Below are 24,334 nucleotides of genomic sequence, written 5' to 3' on the forward strand. Positions count from 1 at the left end.
CACACCCAGAGAATGATCTTTTGCTGGAATTTTAATGTTGTTTGTAGCTTTTTCTGACAAAAGTCCATGCATATCTCTTGTTTTGACCTTCAATGAAGAGCTGAACTCTTTGTTGACCTTTTGTTAGTGAAAGCAGGGACGAAACGAGTCGGGTTTACAAGATCTTTTAAAAGAAGAAAAATCACCGTTATGATTGCAGCGTGGATCAGCAGGACGTAGTTTTTCCCAAAATGCTCAGTAATTCTGTTGGGCACTGAAGCATCATATTGTATCACACATAGCCACATAGCTCTTCTACAATCTGCAATGCATTCCTTGAATTCTTTCATCAGGCCTCTGATGAAAGAAGACAGACTCCGCGGTAATGCAAGCACAGCATAATAATTGCCCTTTGGTTTCGAAGTGCCGCTGTAATTTTTCTCTAAGTTGTTCTCATTATAAAAGCTCTTGTTCAAACTGGCTTTGTGATTGCTCTTTTCAGAAGCCATTGTAAAATAATTTATTTGTTATCTAGTTCAATACCAAAGCAGCACTTTAGAATATATTGGTCCAACTCTATTGAATGACTTTTCCTGGAAAATTCCACAAAGCCATCCTTGTAAAACGACTTTTAACCAACATCAGTTGCTTAAAGAAACTTTGAATAAAATAAAGGAGCTTTAAGACAACTGCTCTCGGTAACCTTTAATTTCATAACAGCGGTGGGTCTCCTTTGAAAAAGTGGAGACCATTGATTAACATAAAGAACTATTATAGACAGAGAGATGTGGAGTATACAGAGCCTCACGCTGTTCAGTAAAAGCTGTAAGAGGCTGTAAAGCCTCGGGGAAAAATGAGATCATTGAATGAAAATGTTCTCTGCTGTTTCAAAGCATCTGCTCTGTCCTACACTGACAAGCGCGCAAGACACTTGGGAGTAGAGCAGACATCCAAGCCAGGCTAATGCTTGACAGAAAGGAAGAGTACACACACCCTGGATGATTAATTTTTATACTATTTTATTAGATAAATTATAGTCTATCTCACAGATACTTTTGTGCATTTTTCGATTTTTAGTACTTTGTCTTTGCTCTCACGTTAAGGGTTAGATTAGCCAAACAATGCACTTGCTGTTATGGAAAGACCCATATATGTCTGAAAAAGACAAATAGATATTGCAGTGTGACATAAGTGTTCAGAGGGAGGAAAAAAAATCCCTGAACTGGCAAGATATTTTAAATCAGCTGGAGTCAAGGGAACTCAGTGCAGCAGCAGCAGCAGCAGGAGGTAAAACTGTGACAATGGCAGAGCGGCTATAACAAGCAGCTTATGGAGATACTTAAATCTGTGAACTATATGTAGGACCAGGGTTCAAGCCAGGAGCACACAGGATAAGGTGCTTTTATAGCATTTTTTTTTCTCCTGAAGAACAGCAGCCCATTCTTCTGTCTTCTCCCCAAGCGGCAGTCACAGCCACTGCCGGCTTTATATCCAGGAGGGAATGATGTGCTGCTTTGGGGGGGTTTATAAAACTTCAGTCATGGAAGATTTCTCACCACCAGGAAGGCCATTTGAAGAAAAAAGTTCCAGTTGAGCCTCTTTAAAAAATGTTTATTCTAAATTATTTTTGTTGTAAGAGATTGACACATTTTCACGATGCCATATATATATATGGATATATAGATACATATATATATATATATATATATATATATATATATATATATATATACACACATGTATATATGTATCTATATATGTCTATATATACATATATTTTACATACTTTTATTTCCTTTTAGGGGTCAAAAAGGTACTTTCATTCACTTTATATCTATTGGCTTCTTTCCAAAGTCACACATGGATGATAATATTGGGGTCAAAGTGGGGCTTTACCTTCTTTCCCAAGGACATTTTGACATGATGGAGGGATTGAACTACAGATCTTCTTCTCATTGCAAAATGACCACTCAATCACCTGGGCCTCTGCTCCCGCCTATCAAGCCGTTTCCCATTCTCATGAGTTCATGGATGAGCTCTAAATGCCAATTGTGACATTAACACATGTAAATGCTCAGCAGGGGGAAGCTGTTAGGATAGCCGCGTTTTGTTCTATCTTTGGAGAACCAGAGAGAATACAAGCTGCTTTCAGACAAACAGTAACTTGTTAGCAATGGAGCATGGCATCTCTGAATTCCCTGATGTGGCGACACAGCTTTAGTGCAATTAAAAAAAAAAAAAAATCCAAAAAAACAAACAGATACATCGGATCAAGGCATTTATATAATTAAAAATAAAAAATAAATCAGTGTAACTAGTCAGAATGATGTCACATACTTTTATTTTTACCTCTCGAGATGGTCATAGCTCTTTCCTCAATTGAGAACTCCGCAAATTAAGTTTTTGTCATAACAGAGCATGCACTGTGGAAATTGCTTGGTGTAAAAAGGTGTATAATTCCACATACGGATCATCAATCTACTGACCCAGCAGGTAGCATGTACCACTTCTGAAATTAGTTCCCTTTTTCAACTATGGTGAACTGCTGCCTCAAGGCAGATGAATATTTCTCATTAGTACAATCTGCTCAAACTGCATTTGGCAATGGGAGGTTGTAACATCAGGCCTTAAGCCTAATGATGATGGGAGTGTTCAGACTTTATATGACAAAGGGTGGCATGTTTGCTTGTAATAACATTACAATTACAAAACCATTCATGTTTTATATCTCACAGGGGTCTTACAAGACCTGTTTTAGAGGGTGTAGGGTACATTGACATCTAAAAAGAACAACTGGTGCCCCCATGCAGTTTTAGTTTATGGGGATACATTAAATTTATTTTAAATTTTCTACCGTCTGTATAAAATAAAAAGTGGTTTGAACTTTGCTTATGAACAAGTGATGAGACATTTTGAGAATAGAGGGAGACCGTGATAAAAATGCCAAAACCTTGTTAAGATATGGAATATTTGTGAAATTGAATCGCAGGGTGAAATAGATGTGAATTTAGATTTGCCATTTTACAAATGCACAAAAAAGCCTTTTTTTGACAATCTGACATTGGAAGTTTACTGACATTCCAGGCTCGTACAGATCTGACACAGTGAAGTTCAAAAAATCAATCGATTGACCGATCAAATTCAAACCATGTGAATGAACCTATTGTTCTGCCTGCCTCCTGAAACTTCAATTTTAAGTTTTTTAAGTCCGCAGTACCGTGCAGATTATTTATATTCCTCCAGTTTAGATTTATTAGTTTCGGTCTGAGTTTTGTTGAGAAGTTGTCTCCATAGTGACACAAAAATGGGTTATTTCCCAAACGTCTGTGCTAGAATCACCATACTTTCCCACAGATGCTTAGCCTTCAGTGCTTAAAGGCCATGTCACACAGCCACTATGTACATTTTTTGCATATAGTGCAAATAAAAATGGGTCATAAGTGAATATATATGGAAAAAGAGTGAAAGGTTGGGGTCTTTACAAAGAATTTTCACAGATGTCTCTGTCACAAGAACAGACAGATGGTTGGTTTCAATTGCAGCAGGTTTATTAGCTCAGTTAAAAGTCCAAAGGGCTAAATCAGGGTCAGGTTGGCAGGAGTCGATAACAGGCATAAGAGCATCAGAGAAGAGACCGGGTAACCAGGATCCAGGCAAGAGTCGGGGCAGGCAAAAAGCCAACTGGGTCAGAAATATAAGATCAGTTCCAAATACAATGCTCAGTAAGGAAGGCAGAGTGGCACAAAGAATACTTCACACTGAGTGAGGCTCAGTACAGTGCTTAAGTAGACTGTGATTGATTGAATGAATGTGGGTCAGGTGTGTGGCAGCGTGAAAAGTCTGCTAGCCATTCATGGAACGGTGGTGCAAAGCCACAAACATGCGTATGCATCTCTCAAAAATCATGCACAATTGCATATAAGATTGCATTCAAGTTATGTAAAATGTCCATAGACTGCATGACAACAAAAATTTTTGAACAGCTCAAAACCAAATTCACGTAAAGACCCATCAGTTGAAACCCTCAACGGACATCTCCTCACATCGGCGAATGACCAACACAGACGGATATTTCATTCGTGGAAAATGCTCAACATGGACGTAGTGGCTGTGTGACACGGCCTTTAACATCATGATATCCCTTAAGTGAAAGTGAAATGTCTAATATTTAATATTGACAGCAAAAAACACAAAAATCAAAGGTGCACAGAACTATGGGAAACAGACTTTTGCATGTGTGTTTTTAAATCCTCCATGCTGTTACAGAAAGACATACAAGATTAATGAACCGGGATGATCTTATTAACAAACAGCTCTGAAATTATAACAGTAATTCCAGGAGGTCTCTCTGCGTTTTCACTGTCCGCTCAGGGAGGCTAATTTGAATTTTTATTGCAGGCTTATGACCTGCCACATTCAGCCTGAAAACTGCCTCACTTACAGCTGACTTGAATACAGTCAATTCTTTTGTCATGCACGCCTTTTTCTTTTATTATTATTTGGGAGAAATAAATTGTGTGTCTGAGTTTACCAGAGTTTGCATGTCTGTTAAAATAAAAAAATCTATGTGCATATTGATTTTGCATGCTGGAGTTGTTTTAGCTGAAATGCGCTTATGCTTCACTCCGCCGTCCTGTCAGTGGGGATATATTCGTTTGATGAAGCACGTGATGTAGTAAATGGCTTTTTTTATCTGTTTGTTTTTTGGATAAGGGCGATTAAGATAGTTGATGAGGTGAAGGCCTGGGGAGGAAGAGCGGACGCTACGGCTCTGCAGTCTCCAGCATTAGTCCTATGGAGGGAGCCTGTGCCTCCTGAATATTGCATTACTAAATATAAAATCTACAAAGAAGAAATGAACTTGCGTCCTCGCACATGCTCCAGGAAAACAAATCATAATCGAGCACCAACTCCCACCCTCATCCAAACACCTCTTCACCCACTTTACCTGGGGAGCCTGGCAGTTATTGACCAATAAGGACGACTTATTGAGAAAAAGCTGCCATGAAACTGGGTCACGGGATCCAATCAATGCCATGGATTTCTTGCCCTGGCATTATCTCAACTGAGAGTAGTTGATGGGGAGGAGGGAAGGGTGGTAGGGGGGGTTGAAAAAAGAAACAGACACAAATCAGTTGGTATGGAGGTACCTCAACTACACCGCTCCTCCTACTCCCTCGATCCGCACACTTTCTCCAGTCTGCCTTCATCCCCCCCCCCCCCCCCCCCCCTTTCACTTCCCTCTCTTGCTATTCATTTACTGTCCTGTCTTTTATGTAGTTTGTTTGCCCTCAGGCTGGAAAACAGCGGTGCGTTCATGTGTGCGTCCGCGGCCATGTGTGAGCGTAAAGGAGCTCTGGAATGACGCATCGATTCCCAGTGTTCTATATTTCCTCCTCTGGCTCACTATTACAGTGACAGTCAATTGATGCTGTATTTCTCTCCTTACCTTACTCTCTTTTGCTTTCTCACTACTCCTCCTCTATCCACGAGCATCACAGTATCAGGTTGTTGAAGGCAAGTGTTTACTAGGAGTGTTGTGTTGCAGCTACGAGAGCAAGATTTGGAATATGAGTGAGTTGGGAGTATCAGAGGTGGGTTTTGTTGGCGTTTATTTGTATGCACAGATTCTAACCTGGAACTGGGTGCTAAGTATTCAGGAGTGAAAGCCTCTCTGTAAAGTGCAGGGTTATATGTCAGTGCTCTGACCTATGCTCTATTTTAACAGTTTGTTTAAGAGGATGCCAGCTTTTTTTCTTCTTGTGCGTGTGTTAGATCTTCTGTGGGAGGATTCGCTTGTGGGTATTTGGGCTCCGTGGTTTGTGCACACGCTGCACTAGCTCCTGCTCTGTAACTCCACCTTGTGACCCACGCATAAACACACAATCACACACACACATGGGTACACAAATACACATCCGCCCACTTGTGAGGATTTTGCCAGAATCAATAGAGGAGCTTTTTATGCCTCTGTTCTAAAACTGGCTGGCAGAATCACAGGGGCGGCATCCAAGCCCTGGCATTAATGGTGTGCCCAATTTTAACTCACATCATTGTGTCCAGATGAAGAAATTAGAGTTATCTGGCCAGATCCTACAATGAATACTACACCACTCTCTTTTGTCAAAGTGTTTTACATTTTCACAGAATATGTCCAGTGTCTTAAATGTGAAACAACTTGACTTCAATACTAAATGCAACAAGAATATTTAACCAAAGTCTTCCTGCAAACAAAGTAATTGGTTGATGGATTACAAAGTTATTCTAAAAAAATATATTGCTTAAGATTCATTTAGCCTGATCTGTTTGTTGAAACGAATCCAGCTGAGTTTTTATGCTACATTATCACCAGCCTCAGATGGGCATTCAAGTGCCCACCTCCAATGAATTATTTGTAAACACATTTCGGACTTCCGCGTCAAATTAAAAACGCTCACATTCACATGTCGGACTTCGAAGTGGCAACCGACATAAATCAGCTGATTCAAACTGATCACGTGCACAATGGAGGAGTTAAGTTATGTCGAAGAGTGTTTTATTTTGGTGTCACTGGTGACAGCTCTGGTGTTTGATTTTCTACATTAACTGGAGCATCTTCCAGGCTCTTATTTACCATCACACAGTCATTTTCTCCCTGTAAAGTTCAAATAACATTTTTGGATATGTTGTGGGTGCTTGTGAAACTCCCCTGCTTTCTGTTTTGATTGTAGGTTTTCACTCTACTCATGCTGTGACACACATTAAATCACGGTTACTATAGAATCCATCCTCAAAGGTGGGTACTTGTAGTAAGGCAACCCAGAACTCTATACGTATTCTTTTGTGACAACTATTTGTTTTTTTGTGTGTCTTCATCACAATGGATAAAATGAATCCAGTGACTGTTTTTCCCTCTTTCGATGAAGCGGCAAAATCAAAAGGTAAAAAAGTAAAAGGATGCTGCTGCTGCTCGCTCACTGGGTTTATTTCAAAGTAATTAGGAAAAAGAGTTCAAGTTCAAGTTTATTATCTATACGGCGCCTTAAAATTAAGTCAAATCATCAGAACAACAAAGAGGTTGCAACAATTAAAGGAATACAAGGATAAACAAGTATAATAAAAACATGAAAAGATCAGATAAATGCAAAATAATAAAACACAGCAGGGTCTCATGCTGTGTTAAAGACCTGGCTATAAAAATAGGTTTTGAGAAGTTTTTCAAAAATGGACAGTGAGGATGTCTGCCAAATGCTCAGTGGTAACGCATTTCACAGCTTCGGCGCACATAATGAAAATGCTTGTTCCCCTCTTAGCTCCCTTTTGGGCCCCACTACCTCCAGGACAGGCTGATCAGGAGATCTGAGGCACCGGGTAGAACAGAGAAGCTCAGAGAGGTACGGTGGCGCAGAGTTATTGAAAGGTTATAAACATATAAAAGAAACTTAAAATGAACTCTAAAATTCAGACTGCCAGTGCAGGGTAGGCAGGATGGGGGTGATGTGGTCTCTCTTTACAGGTGGAGACATGAGAGGGACGACTGGCTGACTCCGAAAGAAAGTAATCTAGCCGAGATCTACTGAAAGCATGTATTACTGTCCCCAAATATAGTTTTGGTAAAAATGGTTTTCACCAGCTGCCTCAAATAAAAGATGTGAATTTTACCGCTGAGCTAATTTTGCAGTCGAGTTTAAAATCACTGGATTTGACACAAACTGCTTTAAAAGTGGAGCCAAGGGAGCCAACTCCACTGTAGAGGAGTCACAGGAGCAGCTTGGACCAAATATTAACTTCAGTTTTTTTATCGTTAAAACCTAAAAAGCTTAGACGATATAGAGGTGTAACAGAGCAACCTTTCTTTTTTTGGAAAATATTCTGACTATCGTCAGTATAGAAGTGAAAGGTATTTTTGCAGGATGGAGCCCAGAGGACGGACTTATAAAGGGAATGAAAGTGGTCCTGAATTAGAGCCCTGTGGAACCCCAAACAACAGTGGAATAGTTGAAGAATAAGATGCAGATGTGTTTTGCCAGCCAAATAACAGAGTGCAGTACCACAAACCCTAACGAAACCTTGGACAGTAAGTGATTGCTGCAGATAAGTCCAGCAAAAAAAGACAACATAGTTCCTGAAGAAGGCTGGAGGTTTTTTTTGAAGGGAAAGAATCCCAGCTTGTTGTCCTTTGGAATATAAACAACAGAGTCATCTTTGATGTTGTCTCCTGTCTTATCAGTGACCTGGAGTCTGGTCACGTTGCTATCTAGCTCAAATACACATGGCAGGAGCCGCAACCTAAAAATGTGTGCAATGTAAATACGTTAAATTAGCATCAAGCAAGAACATACAGGACAGAAAGGAGCACATGGGAAACATATACTCGACTAAATTCTTGCCTCACTTTTCCAGGCCAAAACATTAAGCACGTTCCTCTTTACATAAGGTTAAACAATAATATCATAATTGCTATTGTGTAGCTATGGGCTGGGGCTACACAAACTAGCAGGGTGCTAGAAACTAGCAAAAACACAGGTCTCAGGTTAACCACCCAGTCCAGCACAAACCCCAACATCAGAAACCAAATATTAAACAAAAAATGGAAAAAAAAATCACCCACAATGCACTTTGTCTACTAGTAGAAATGCAGTGGGCGGGGTCATTACAATCTGATTCTGTTCCAGGGCTTTATGCAGATGTTTTCTGCAAACGTGCAGTCTGTATGGATAATGGCGGTAACTTCACGAAAGGGAACGGGATAATTGGATAAAGAATCCCAGGAGGAAGATCTCGGACAGCAAAAAGGTAAAGTCACACCAATCAACCAAACATCAAATTGAAAGGTTTGAAAAATTAAATACATAATAACAATAACACAGATATTGAAACATAGTAACATATATCTTTATTTTTCAAACCTCAAACTAGAAATCCTTTGACTGATCACAGACACAAGAACAGTTTCTTTCCTTCTGCAGTCAGACTCATGAACACCTTTTAACTCCTCCCACCTTAAACTTCACTTATATATCCAGTCAGTCACCAGTCTACTACCTGCTCCTTGATCATCCTCAGTTTGCACTGTTTGCACTACTTACTCTATTTATTGTTCTGACCATTGTGTCATTTTTTAATTTTGCTCACTGTTGTTCATTTTTTCTATTCTTGAGTGTTTTATGTTGCACACTTGCACCAAAGCAAATTCCAATTCTGTGAAACTGCTCTGTTCACTGAAAATGGCAATAAACACTCCTTGAATCCTTGAGAAAAGGGAAACATTCAAAGACTGCCAACCACAAAAGCTTTGAGAATACGTTTACGTTTTTACGGATACCCTATAATTATTTCAGGAAAGTATATAATTCTTTATAATAAATCATTGAAAGATGTGCAAAATGTTGAAGCAGTGCAAATCTTCCGAGTTCTGGACGCGCATTTACATAGACTTTTCCTTGGAAGGGGTCGCTTGAACCTTATAGTGTCCTTAGTAGGCAAAGGCCTTAACCACTAAAAAACCCCTTCATAAGCAGCGGATAGTGATAGCAGACTGCAGGTCAGCGGTGGAAATGTGAAGCCAAACTACATTTTTCTTCCTCCAATTGTCTGAAAATAAAAAAAGGCTACATAGCTTTATTGAAAAATCCGACTGACAGCAAACAACTGCTTTTGCATGTATTAAACTATAGAAATCAAACTTCCCTCAAACATACGTCATCACTGCATTTTGCTTTTGACCAAATATTTTGTTTTTTCTTAGGTATCCCCCTCCCCGTTTCTTTTTGGTTAATGTGCAAATGGGGGGTTAAAATGAAAAAAAAAACACTGGGAACATAGATCCCTACTCCTCCGCTCTTCTCAACTGCACGTCTGTGATGTCATAATCACTTACATCAAAGGCTGCGCGCTCAACATGGCGACTGTCAACTTCCCTGGAGGCGTCATTAAAAACGAACAGAGCAAACCGAGCCGGGCCTGACAGAAATGCATCAAAACTTCCAAACACACAAGCAAGCAGCAACGCTCCGCGTGCACGCTCAGGCACTGAGGTGTGTGAACATGCTTTCCAAAAGGGCGCAACGCGTACATAGGCAAGCATAGAACAATGTTTACAGTAAAGAGAACGGTTGCGCAGCATCCCCACAAACACTTTGCTAATGAATGAATGTCTTCACCACTTTGAGTGTCAAAAACTTTCTTAACAAGGGCTGAGCGCTTAGGCGAGCTCACTTCGCCTCCAGCTGCAAGCGTGCACGTGACTAATCACATCCACATTGTGTGAACATCCGGCGTGTAGATGTGTGCCGTCGTGATGTACGTACATTCATGATGCACACTTGTGCTGAGGCGCAAACGCAGAAAAATCCCACATTCATCCGCCCACTCACTTTTCATCTCTGTCTATCTCACATATTTGCACACACACACCCACCCACCCACACCCACACACACACACACACACACACACTCATTTACACAAACTGGAGGAAGGACTATAAATAGTAGGCCTATGATGTGATGTTGTGTGGTTCCTCCCTATAGATTTGTGTGTGTGTGACTGTCAAAGTGAAGAGGGAGGGAGCCAGTTGAGGGAGAGTGGGGAGGTTATGATGAGGAAGAAGAGGGATCCTAAAGAGGAAGAAAAGTGCACTGGTGCTCTGGCTGCGTACAAGCAGTGCACCATAAGCATTGTGAAGATGGAGATTCCTTCTTGACTCGCAGCAAATAAGCAGCCTTTCATTACAAAAGCGCCATGTGCAGCGCTCCGTGTGTGTGACTTACTCCTGGCAGGGTCTTCTGCTCGTGCAATGCATTCTGGGCTTTCAGGGCCGACTCTCTGGCACAGTAGGTAAGGAAGGCACAGCCTGAAATAAAGCAGGAGAGGAAAGAGACAGTTAAGTTTTGCAAACTGAGAGAAGTAAAGAAGAGACAGACTTGCAAAGAGGGGAACGCAGTGATCATCAGCCGAATTCTCACAGTGAGAAATGTTGCAGAAACTCTGTCCACATGGCCGCGCTGGGAATTGGTTGGTATTTGTGTGTTTATGCATGATGAAATGCGTTTGAGCGACTGTGCAAATAGAGCATTTCTGCGTATACAAACATTCAACACAGCGGAGGAGCACCAAGAGAAACTGCATCAGCAATTCGAACATGCCTTTGCACAGGAGCAACTGTGCCCACATCAACCCATCAAATCTGTGTGAGCTTTTTTTCCTGGCAGTCTGAAATAGCAGTTATCCATTTGTCCATCGCACTCTCCTGGCTGCTGTGACAGGGATAGACAGCTTGACAGCTTCTCCCATCTCCCTCTGACTCCCTCCCCCCACTTTCCTTTCTCCTCCCTCCACCCTTCATTTCTCCATCTCCCTGCTCCATATGTTCCAAGGCTACCCACAATCCTCGGTTTTGTTAGCACCTGGGCTGACATGCGGGGGTGGAAGTAAGATGGAGACGCAGAAGGCACAGACGACGACGAAGCCGCGGGGAACTTGTAAGCTGTTCCCTCGCCACCCCGTGTTGACAGCGAGGCACGCGGCACTGTCAGAGAGCTGACAAACTGTCAATCTGCAGATCAAAGCTAATGATTCATCTGTTTGACAGTTTAATAAAACACTCACGGAGACAACTGCGCAATATGCTGCGGTGTTAGGATGTAATTTAAGTTCATACTGTACAAGCCGGTGTTTGTCTGTCTCTTGCCCCCAAACACCGTCCACATCCTCAAAAAAAAAAAAAGCACGCTCATGACAGTGCAACAGTTTTGTGGTACTCTGTGATAGGCAAAAGATCGTCCGAAAGTGAACCATGAACCACGAAGCGGCAAAGGGAACAAGGAGCTGCTAATGTGTGCAGGCTTTGAAAAGCGTTTCATAGATGTCAGGCTCCCCTGCTGCCATGCAGCAAACACAGAGAGAAAAGAACTTCGGTTTGTTCTGGAAACATCAAGGACCACGCATTAGACGATTATCACAGACCCCCCTCCCCCAAGACACAAACACTGTGAAGCTTAAGGAAAGCAAACTCTCCTCGTAGCTTTCCCTGTTCGAATCCTCCATGGTATATATTGTTCGGGGCTGCAGCATGCCTTCAGTCCTCCCTGCTCTGTCTCTTTAACCCTGGGTCGTCCTGATGGAGGGACACCGGGGAGCTCAGCCTGTTGATGGTTTTAATTAACGGGCCTCTCGCTCATTAGGCGAAGTGGGAGTTGGCCGCTGACAGCTTTGCTACGTCCTCATCCTCTCAGGACCTGTTGTGTTAATGCTACACGCCAGCGTGGTCCCACAGGAAACGCATGCAGACCTCCCATTCATGCGCCAGAAGCCTGTGTTTGGAGCACAGACATCCACCTCATCCACAGACATCCAATCATCCACAGACATCCACCTCACACACAGACATCCACCTCACCCACAGACATCCACCTTATCCACAGACATCCACCTCACACACAGACATCCACCTTATCCACAAACATCTACCTCATCCACAGACATCCACCTCATCCACAGACATCCACTCATCCACAGACATCCACCTCACACACAGACATCCACCTTATCCACAGACATCCACCTTATCCACAGACATCCACCTCATCCACAGACATCCACCTCACGCATAGACATCCACCTCACCCACAGACATCCACCTTATCCACAGACATCCACCTCATCAACAGACATCCACCTCACGCATAGACATCCACCTCACGCACAGACATCCACTCATCCACAGACATCCACTCATCCACAGACATCCACCTCACACACAGACATCCACCTCATCCACAGACATCCACCTCATCCACAGACATCCACCTCACGCATAGACATCCACCTCACCCACAAACATCTACCTCACCCACAGACATCCACCTTATCCACAGACATCGACCTCACACGCAGACATCCACCTTATCCACAGACATCCACCTCATCCACAGACATCCACCTCACGCATAGACATCCACCTCACCCACAGACATCCACCTTATCCACAGACATCCACCTCATCAACAGACATCCACCTCACGCATAGACATCCACCTCACGCACAGACATCCACTCATCCACAGACATCCACCTCACCCACAGACATCCACCTCATCCACAGACATCCACCTCATCCACAGACATCCACTCATCCACAGACATCCACTCATCCACAGACATCCACCTCATCCACAGACATCCACTCATCCACAGACATCCACCTCACACACAGACATCCACTCATCCACAGACATCCACTCATCCACAGACATCCACCTCATCCACAGACATCCACCTCATCCACAGACATCCACCTCACACACAGACATCCACCTTATCCACAGACATCCACTCATCCACAGACATCCACCTCACACACAGACATCCACCTTATCCACAGACATCCACCTCACACACAGACATCCACCTTATCCACAGACATCCACCTCATCCACAGACATCCACTCATCCACAGACATCCACCTCACACACAGACATCCACCTTATCCACAGACATCCACCTTATCCACAGACATCCACCTCATCCACAGACATCCACCTCACGCATAGACATCCACCTCACCCACAGACATCCACCTTATCCCCAGACATCCACCTCACACACAGACATCCACCTTATCCACAGACATCCACTCATCCACAGACATCCACCTCACACACAGGCATCCACCTTATCCACAGACATCCACCTCATCCACAGACATTTACCTCAGTTGACACAAGAGCACCACAATTTAGATTCAACCAAACCAAACAAAATTGTGCAGACGATTAAAGTTTTTAATTTAAACTGCAGTTTATTTGGACTTTTTTTGTAACAGAGATAAAATAAATATTGCAATAAATGGAAAGAGTTTGCAAAATGGATCGGAATGAATCAGCAGAATGTTGAAATGAAATAATTCCTCATTTGACCTGCTACTATTGCCTCGCATTCCCTCAGAAACAACTCATTTTAAAGAATGGCTCAGTGCAGAAACATTTCTCCTTTTAAAAACCCATTCGAAAAAAGAAATTTTTTGGTGTTAATAATGATTATATTAATAATAATAATAAATAATACATTTTATTTATAAGCAACCTTTCTGGGCACTCAAGGTCATGTTATTAACATGTTGTTGTCGCATTTTTCTCATAATAGTCGACAAATAAATAAAGGATATAAATCCTGAACTTGCATTTTTGAGTATTCCTCTGTTTAAATCGTTATGAACTAGGAGCTGAAATAAAATTTCAATTGGAAATGCTTGTAAGTGCGACATAGAAGATACCATGGCAAGCCCCTTGCCCCGCTCCATTCTGAAGCATCCACTTGCAGACGACTAGATCCTTCCTCGTCTGAGCTGGCATGTGGCTCAAAACTGTCCGACTGTTACGGAATGTTAAACCCGTTTTTTGGGTGTCCGCACACTTTATTTTGGGATCCAAAAAGGGTAACCAAAGATTCACACCGTGGGAAAGTCCTAGATTTGCTTGGCTGTGGACCATTTCATCTCAATCAGCGGGTGTTTTTTTTGTGTCATCTCTGGTCTTAAAGGGTTAAACAAGAAAAGTGTGAAAATGTCAATGTCTGTTTTATATTGAAAAAAAGTGTAGTGAGGAGGTTGACAGCCTTTAAACAGCTCTAATATTGTAAAAATATAAAGATTTGTAATTTGGGGATTTTTATTTATTGCAGGTTTTTTTTTTTTTTTTTTTACAAAATAACTCTGTGATATTTAAGGAATCACTGTATTATAAGAAAGGTGACAAAAATTAATTAAGCAAAAATATGAAAAAAAACACCAACACTAGGATAAAGTGGTGTGCGTATATGTTTGTCAAATTTAGCACTCAAAGCTTGTTTATATAATGCTTCTTTGTTTGCCCACTATGCTGTATGTGAGCAACCCTTCTAACTTCTTTCCTGGCCCTTCCCCTACATGCCAAGCTCTGTCTGCATGTCCCCGTGCTGCAGATTGAGCATGTCGTATGGATTTTGCATTGCAGATCCGTTCTGTAATCTTCTCTGCTAATTGCTCTGTCATTTCTGTCAGTGCTAACTAACCCTGTCCACAAAGCCTTTTCGGCACCTGCACTCTTCTTACCTGCTGCAGATGTGTGGCTTCAGTTTCGATGCTGGTCGATAAAGCAGATGATTAGTTGAAAGCAAGTGTTGCTTTAGTTACAGCTTAAGGTTAGCTTCAAAAGCTGGTAAAAACACAACTGCCTGAAGACTTTAATCTTCAAAGATCCACTCTATTAAAAACTGTGTTTCCGGTGTTTTTAACATGTTCTTTATCATCTTTATCATGTTCTCATGACGGAAGAGATCTTACGCTCAAAATTTCTATGTCTGACCTTTTTTTTTTACTCAAATTGTTGTGAATCAGGGGCAGACGAAAAAATCTTGTTTCAAAAAGAGTGTATTTGTGACGTAGAGGCTACAATCGGCAGGCCATAAGGTCCCTGCTCTTTTAATTGTCCTGGTTATATTAAGTTGTGAGCTAGGGAGATGGCGTGTAAACAGATGGATGACGGGAAGTGCGGGAAGGCTTAATATATGCCAACAGTCCTGCCCACAACATAGAGGTAAAGTTCTATCGAATTCCTGGTGCTCTGCAGAAACAATGTCCTAGAAAACAACACCGTTTTTAAAGATTTTAGCTAAAATATAATCATAATTAAGAGATCACTGGGAACACTTTACAAAAGATCAAAACATGACCGCAGTTGGTCTTTAAAACAAATTATGCTGTGTTCAAATGTACTTATCCTTAACGTGATATTCTGAGGGTGTTCAGTCGAGCATGTTTTGCAAATAGCACTTAAATAAATGGTGAATGTCAAGCAAATAGTGATTTCATTTTTTTTAAAGCTGCAAAGTGGAATCATGAAGAATAAGTGACCTAAATGAGTAAATTAAAAGTTAACTAAAAGAACTCGAGGGTTCACCAGCGGGCATATTCACCCACGTACGGATGACGCATCGATGCTAACATAGTGAAGCACTCAAACACTCACATATGAAAACTAACAGTCAACAAACGTTCAATTTATCATCATTGTCACAAGTGAGATGCTGGCAATGGCTGTAATATCTGACTAAGACCCACACTGGCCCAGGAGAGAAAGATAAGCTGTTTGTTTTTGCTGTCAATGCTGCCAATTTAGTTCCCCCATCACTTCAAATTCAAATCAACAGCAGCGCAGAGGGGATCTAAGGGAATGTGCGTTTTTCAGAAAGACGGGTGAGGGGAAGGAAAGATGGAGAGGAAGGAAGGAAGGAAGGAAGGGCACGGGAGTGAAAGGAGGGAAGGGGGAGGAGAACGGCAGAGAGGAAAAGCAGAGGATGCTCGGAAAGAGAGGCAGAGCAGATAAGATCACCTAGCTTCTGTGAACACCATCCCCCTGTGTCCTACACTCGCTTCTTATCTCAACTGCTGCAGACACCCTAAAGGGACACACACCCACTGAGCTAGAGAAACTGCGAATGAGGGAGAGACAGGGAAAAAATATCGCAAAGGAAAGAGAAATGATGAAAGGAGGAGCAGCAAGGGAATGGTGGGGACTGAATAACTTTCTGCTGGGAGGGGGAGGAGAGAAGAAAACTATCAGCTGAAGGTTTGAGTCGAATGTCGGCCACGTTGAGAGGGGCTTTCAGTCCACAAAAAAACGGGACGTGCAGGTGAGTTCAGCTTGAAGCCCCCCACTTTCCATCTGAGCCCTTTGCAGTTTTAGCCCCCTCCGTTTTCTTCCCAAATGCAGTCCATCTCACTGTATTAGCCAGATTTATGACTAAGGCAGCTTTTAGTCATTCCGTCTGCTTGGTGCTGTCAGATTGCCCCTACACTGACCTCCCCAGATTTGCAACTCACGTCTATCTTTACTTTGTTGTAAGCTTGGTTTCCCAAAGCCTTTTTTACTTATACAGTGCTACAGATAAGCACATGCATCAGCTTTCCTTCAAGTGGTCAAGTCACTGACCAGTCAGATCTGGGATGAGGGCTCGTGCATGTGGCGGCCTCATCTTCACATCCGTGCAGACCGCCTGCGTTCTCTGCTTGATTCTCCCCTGGACCTTCCTGAAACACAGACCTAAAGTGTTGTGTTTTCTCCTGGCTCCTGGCTCTGTCAGATATCAAATGGCGTGCCTTGGAAATCATTACAGCATTTGTGATTTGGTTGTGCATGGTTCCGTTTTGTTGGCAAGTTCTTTTTTTTTTTTATTCTCTTTTTTCAAGCCAGCTTCTGAATGGGACTGTGACTTCAAATAGTGCTTTATTCTGCTGTCTATTCTTTCAAATGTAAATAAAGCAGTACACCTGACATGCTGCCTTTTTTTCACATTTTGAACAGTATCCCCCTTAAATCTGCTTCCTCTTTTTTCTTTATGGTTTCTTGCTGCAACAAAATGGGATCTTGATCTGGCTCGGTGGGGTGCCATTGTAAGACTTATGTCATAGCATGATGTCTCGGCATAGATTAAACCCCTCTAGAAGTACACGATTTTTGACGCATTAAAGTTTTCACTTGTATTGGGACTCATCATTTCTTGCAGGTATTTTGCTTTTTCCTATCCTTTTTAAAAGTTTAGAATCAGCAGCAGATGCAGAATTACAAGTTTCCCCTTTCTTGCCAACAGCTCCAACCTGAATAAACTATCCAAGAAGTTTCATTATGAATTGGATTCAAAGGAAATGTGATGTTCCTGATACAGTTCCTTAGCTTCCACCATGCACATTTCTCTCTTAAGAGAGTCTATGACCGTGCCAAATGCTGAGCTGTTTGAATGTAGCCCGTCTTCTGGTCTCCCAGTTGGTCTTCAACCTCTTATTCAAATGAGTTTTTGTGCTTTTAAGATCTAAAGTTAAACAAGAAGCTGCTGTCCAAAAAGAGGTAGCCTAAAATAGGAAAAGAACAACAATCTTAAGAAGAAAATTACTAGATAGTAGTAAGATTATCTGTCCATGCAGCAAGTCATTACTAGAAATCTTATAATATATAAAATCTAGAAACAAGGAGTTCCACATAAACATAAAAAAAATAATAAGCAAAAAGGGCTAATTGATGGAATAACTTAAAATTTCTATACAACCCAATAATAAGCAAATACTTTGTATTTTCTGGGTATTTATTTACGTAATTGTAGTTCATTTTGATTACATTAACAAAAAAAACAGTGTAATAAGTAGAAATGACTCATTTTAGAACAAAATGTGAACAAAATGAGAATATAATAATAGAGAGAAAAGAATATAATCTTTAGCAAGTTTTAATTTAACAAATTCACATAAAGTCTAAAAGTAGCAATTATACTTAGAATATAAATCTAAATTTTTGTTTTCAAAATATTGACAATGAATACAATTCCAACTCGTCAAAATGAATTGTACTTTAAAATAGCATCTTTAAAATTGAACAATTACAGCACTTTTTGAGATTTTTGAGTCTTAAGTCACACTTTTCTATTGTCAAGAGTATGAAGCAAAAGCATTTTGACTCATTTTCATGATAATTTCCTTCTTTTCTAGATCATAGCTCTTATAAGGTCCTCCACTGTGCTGATCTTCAGAACATCATTGGAATTGTTGTAGAGCAAACATCAGTTAAAACAACTCAATACTTGTTAAAACATCTAAAAAGTCTAAAATCAAGTTTTTAAATCTTGGCGAATGCAGTGTACACTCTCTGTCTATGGACGAGATCTTCTGAGAAAACAAATGGAAGCTGGGTCATGTGGTCAGAGTGGGTGATGATGGGATTCGAACAGGCATCTTGAGTTTGAATGAAAAGTCTCAGTTGGTTGCAGTGTTGTGACTTGACCTCCTTGACCTCCAGAACTAAATCCATGTTGTTGGCTCTACATGCATGACTTACTTGAAACTATCATTATCTAATTATTTGGAACCTATTTATTAAATAATTGTCAAGTCTGTCCTCTTGCTCTCCTTTTATACCCCAGCAAAGATGAGGAGATAAGTCCTGATTAGTAAAAAAATAGCATTACGCAAACACGACTTAATATGTGACATGCTTACATAGAAACCGCCCAGACTTTGTTGTGAACTTTGTTCGAGGTTGTCCGGTTTGATTTAGTCAATAGAAATCTCCATCATTCCCTCTGGCTCAGCTCAGCCGACCAAGGACGCCTTTCACTGAATAAAAGAAAGAATGTAAGTTCTTCTTTTCAAATTATCAGCCATAACACTGGAATGTACTGATTTGTGAATGCTCGGGGCGTACCATTCAATTCCTGTTCAAATAGGTCAAAGTAAAGATGTAAATTCACACTCCTATCATATGAAAACTAATGTTCATTTTGATTCTTTAATCGGGTAGTAAAAAATGGCCACTGGTGAGTACCACAGCGGAATGTTCCTGCAGAAATGGATGGTTCAAGAACGATGCAGCTGCCCTTCCATTTCGGAAACAAGGACTCTCAGAATGAGCCCTTTTATTGTTAATATTTATTTTGTATGGGGCTTTAAACTCCACTAAATTAAAAGTTTGTTGCAATGTGGAGAAAAAAACGCTCATCTGAAAAAGCAATTTATCAGGCAACAACGTTCTGTGAAAAAGACCATTTTACAACAACCTTCATCGTTCTCCAAATGGCTCCCTAATGCTTTGTTTAACCTTTAGTCCTTTAAGCTGGATATTGGGGTGAAAAAAACACCAGAAAATAAATTTTCCCTTGTGTAAAGTGCCTGAAGTTCAAACGTGTTTGTAGGTAATATTCAAGTGAGGGGTTGCTTTAAAAAAAAGGTCAGGTGCAGTTTCCTAAGTAGCCACTAGTAGCCTGTCCTGATAGTATAGTGTTCCAAACAGGAAGAACCCGCTGGTTCTAGAAAGCCAAAATCCCATAGACTATTACACAGTATATTACACAGTCTTATATTTGTCAGACTAACCATTCTTGTTCTGAAACTTTTTTCAACATGTTCTTGTGAATCCAATTTTTTTAAGATATTCTTTCTGTAGTTCTGTAAGTCATAAACTGACCAATCAGATGTCTCAGTAAAAGCATGTGGTCTCACGTCGAACATTCAAAATGTTTGATTGAAAGATTTAATCAGAGTTCACTTTCAGTGGAGGGGTTGGGGACTTCCAACAATCTCAATCCTGATTGGGGGTAGTGATTGTCATAGAAACTTTAACTGAGACCGACTCGCACCAATCAGTGCTTAATGACATCTTCTGGCTCTTCTGGCGTTAGTATCACAGAAAAATGGCTGGGGTGATATGCTCACTCAGTCCAGTTCTCATTGTGGCTGGGTGGCTTGGTTGGTAAGGTGACAAGCTACCATGCAGGAATCCAGGGTTCGATTCCCGGAGGGGAATAAGCAATGGTACTGGGGGGCAATTACCATATCAATGGCGAGCACTTAACATCACCCAGTGGGGGTCCTTAGGCAAGGCCCTTAACACTACTGCCTCCCGAGCGCGGTTCAGCTGCAGCTCACCGCTCCCCCAGGGGATGGGTCAAATGCGGAGAAGAATTTCCCCATTGAGGGATGAATACAGTATAAATTTATTTTATTTATTTATTTGTAAATGATATACTCCCGAATGGTCCAATTGTACAAAAAAAAAGCCATGAAAAACCTCTCGCTAATTTTAGCATCCATGACACTCGAACCCAGTCAGACATGAACTTGGATAAACATGTATCCTTCTAAAAGGCAACTATTATACTGCAGAAAAAACAGTTTTTATTCAACAATTTTTGATAGAAAAATCTTAATGTGGGACTTCAGCATCTATGTCTTCCACTTCCTTGACTTCCCTCCAATTCATCCAATTTTTGTTTCATTATACGTCAAAACAGGTTTTACGTAAGTGTGTCAAAACAAGACAAATGAGCTTAATAAGTATTATTTTTGGGAAAGTGGAGTAAAAGCTTCCTATTTGGCCAGCATTAGCGGTTTCTTTGCCACCTTAGTTTACAAAGAATGAACACAGAGACTAGATTGTGAGTGTGTGTGTGGGTGTGGGTGTGGGGGTGGGGGTGGGGGGAATAAAGGAAAAAAGGCAACAACAGCTCCAGCCTAAATAAATGAAAAAAGGCATTTTTGAAAGAAAAGACAAGTTATTTCTTTAGAGCTACAAAATTTACAAAAACTTAAAGTCCCACTCTTTTGATCTTTTTAAGTGTTCTGACTGGTCTTTTAATTATGATTATGCTGTTTTTAGTCGAAATCTGGGAAGCTGTGTCATTTTCTATGACATAGTTTCTGCAAAGCTACAATAGTTCAGAAGAAATTCACCCCCCCCCCCCTCCCTGATGCTTGCTGAGAGCTCGGAGCAGGTAGCTTGTGGGACAAATTGCATTTTTTTTTTTTTTGGCAGCTCCTGATTCACAACGATTTGAATAAAGACATACTCTGAAGTGAGATTTCGAGCTTTAATTTCCTAATATATGTCTCCATCAAGTGAAAAATACTACCAGAACATGTTAAAAACACCAAAAACACAATTTTTTTTATCAGACTGGGTCTTTAAAGTTGCATATAGTGTCATAAAAAGTGTAGAATAATTGTACCCCCTGTAGTTGCGTGGCGGCTTAAAAGTCTTGGAATGTTTGTCTATGTCTATGTTTCTTATGGAAGTTAAAAACCCCTTCAGGTTCCTTTTGTTTTCCTCCAGGTTTGATGCTGTGAGGGATTCAATAAAGCCAGCATCAGTCGCTCACATCCCCTTCACCTCTGCTGACCTTTCAGATCATTACTCAACATGGAAAAAAGAGACTGAGGATAGAGGCTATTTTAGGGGACATGACCAAGGTCTCAGAGAACAAACCAACTTCTCTCCCGTATCATCTTATAATCTTTAACTGGCAGCTGTAAACCCTGATTAAATAAAAAAGCACTTTGAAGCTTACAATGTGAGCTCGGAGAATGGTTCTCTGCTCTGAGCAAACAGGAAAAAACTTTAATTATTCGCATCAAGCATCCTTTCATTGACTAAAACAGGCCTTTAAAAAACAGTCGCTGTTTCACAAACCAATCAATGCCGCTCTTTCCTATAATATTATTTGAATGGAGTGAGGTTGAGAAAAGAGCAGTCTTCAAAAAAAAAAGAGGTGAACTCATTTGTGAAAGACGTGAAAGCCGAGTTCCCTTATACATGACCATAAGCAAAAAGGAAAACCAGTGTAATATAGAAGCAGTCAACGAGTAAAGAGGTTAAGGAAGTGGAGGGCTGAGGAAGCTTTAATAATCCAGAAATGGGAAAATCTCAAAGGCATATCATTGTAAATCAGGGACATTATTTTATATTCGTGAAGTGCAGGAAGCGGTCTTTCTAGAAGGATAAAGTGACTGCAGTTGTGACTAAATTACTTTCCCAGGTGAGGAGATGGAGAATGTGAAGGAGAAATCGTTACGCTGCTCTGGGGGACTATGGAGTTCAGAAAAAGTTTCTTCTGAGTTATTATTAATTTTAATATATTGTGATAAAATACATAATTGCGCCAAATAAAAAAAAGAACTGCAAGTTACTAGATCAGTGTGCTTTTGCAGGGCCTAATGCTTCACGGTTTCTGTTTAAAAAAAAGGCTTTGACCCTAGATAACTATTTGGATCAGATTTTATAAATGCATTTCTGATACCCCATTGAACCCCTATATCATGAATATAATGAAAATAAAACAAGTGAGGATTTCTTTTCTAAGATTCCTGTTCAGGTGAACACTGAAAACCGTGTGGTTTTCTTACAATAAAAAAACCCGGACCTTTGTAATTGGGTGTGTTCTTTATCGTGTGTGAGTGTGAGTTTTAGGGATAACAAGTCCCATCTCTTGGCCAGCTTGCAGGAGTGGTGTCTCTAAGCTGTGCTAATCGATCGGTGAAGGAGGGAAAAAGAGCCGGCTTTAATGTGTTGCATGTGAAGGATTTACTGAAGAGCGGAGCCATTGAATCAATGAAGTAGAAAATGCATCATTAGGACACCCCCCCCCACGATAAAATAAAATAAACATAACGTCCCACTCAAACAACTAACTCCAATAACTAGAAGGGTTGTGGTTCTCCGCCTGATTTTAGCCCCGTAAATGATTTAGTCACATTTAGAAGACTTGTGGAAAATCAGAAAACCACATTTTGATTCTGTGGATTTTGTATGTGTTAGAATGAAAATAGTATTTCTCCACATCATTATTGATTGTATCGTCATTAAAGTGCTAAAAGATATGTAAAAAAAAAAACAGATCCCTCCAATGATTTTTTTGCTGTAGATCCACCTTTACAAGCAATAACTTGAAAGTTTTATTTCCTGCGGGATGCAATCACACCCTTACATTGTTGTGGAGGAATTTTGGCCCATTTTTCGTATATAATATCACTTCAGTTTCTGAAAATGTTTTGGGAGTTACATTTAGCTATAGTTCAGAAATCAGCCAAACTGAAATGTTGCGACGATAGTTTGGCTTAAGGCGTTTTCTAAAGCTTTTATTTATTTTATTTTTTTGACTCATCCTGCTGTAGTTCATGCAAATTCACATGACCCAGTTTTAACCAATTGTCAACTTGACTCCAGTTTATTTTTATAGCGCCTTAAAATGACCAAAATCAAGCTAGGTGCTGTACATTAAAAGCTAAAAATATTACAAAACACAAAAAACAAACAACTAAAAGGTAAAAAAAACACAAAAGTAAAAAATAAGTGCAATAATAACATAAGGACACAAGCAACAAAACATAAGCAAAAACACACCAGTTGTCAGCTCAGACGAGGAAAATGAAGATGTTAGTGGATCTATTTGTCTGCAAGTGGATGCATCAGAATGGAGCGGAGCAGGGAGACTTTGGGCAGCCCATTACAGTTGCTGCTTCACAAGCCTAAGCTGTCTCAAACGGTGGGTTTTTAATCTGCTCCTGATACATCATGATTTGAATAAAGAAATACGAAGAAAATCAGTTTTGATCTTAAATTATTTTATATCTGTCCTCCCTCATGGTAAAAATACTAAAAGAACATATTAAAAACACCACACACACAAAAAAATAAAACACTTTTCTTTGGCGTAGGTCTTTATATTTTGCCTCATCAATCTACAAAACAGTTTTAGAAGTCTTTGGGTTTCTTTATTCAAATTTTTTCAAACTTTTAGTCACGTATTTATGTTACATTGCTTCTTTTTAGACACTTTTAAACCAATGTTTTGTTTTGTTTTTTCATTAGCATTCATATTTAGAAATATCTCACAGAAAAAAGTCAATTTCCTAAACCTCATCATACAATCCTTTAAAGAAGTTACATGCAAAAAAGATTGTTCCTCTGAAAACCATCATTTATTTCTCTACCTTTTTGCTGACATACCGCAAAAATTTCCGGGGCAAGAAATGAACAAAACATCTTCCTGCAGACACCTCGTTTTTATTGTAAAAATCC

General features: G+C 40.5%; 1 protein-coding gene across 19 annotated transcripts in view; it reads right to left on the reverse strand.

Annotated features, from left to right (window-relative positions):
* The window catches only part of celf4 (CUGBP, Elav-like family member 4), a 107,616-nt gene that overhangs the window by 68,543 nt on the left and 14,739 nt on the right, over positions 1–24,334 (reverse strand). For 17 of the 19 annotated variants that reach the window (XM_011475141.4, XM_011475138.4, XM_011475139.4 and 14 more), the window contains exon 2: positions 10,729–10,811. In XM_011475141.4, the coding sequence (XP_011473443.1) occupies positions 10,729–10,811 (83 nt within the window). Of the gene's footprint in view, positions 1–10,728; positions 10,812–16,927; positions 17,099–18,981; positions 19,005–24,334 lie in introns of those variants that run through there. The other 2 variants (XM_078947434.1, XM_078947433.1) reach the window with 2 other exon arrangements.

This window comes from Oryzias latipes, chromosome 5 (assembly GCF_053564925.1).
Source record: "Oryzias latipes strain Hd-rR chromosome 5, Olatipes_Hd-rR_3.1".
In the NCBI taxonomy this organism is placed as follows: domain Eukaryota; kingdom Metazoa; phylum Chordata; class Actinopteri; order Beloniformes; family Adrianichthyidae; genus Oryzias; species Oryzias latipes.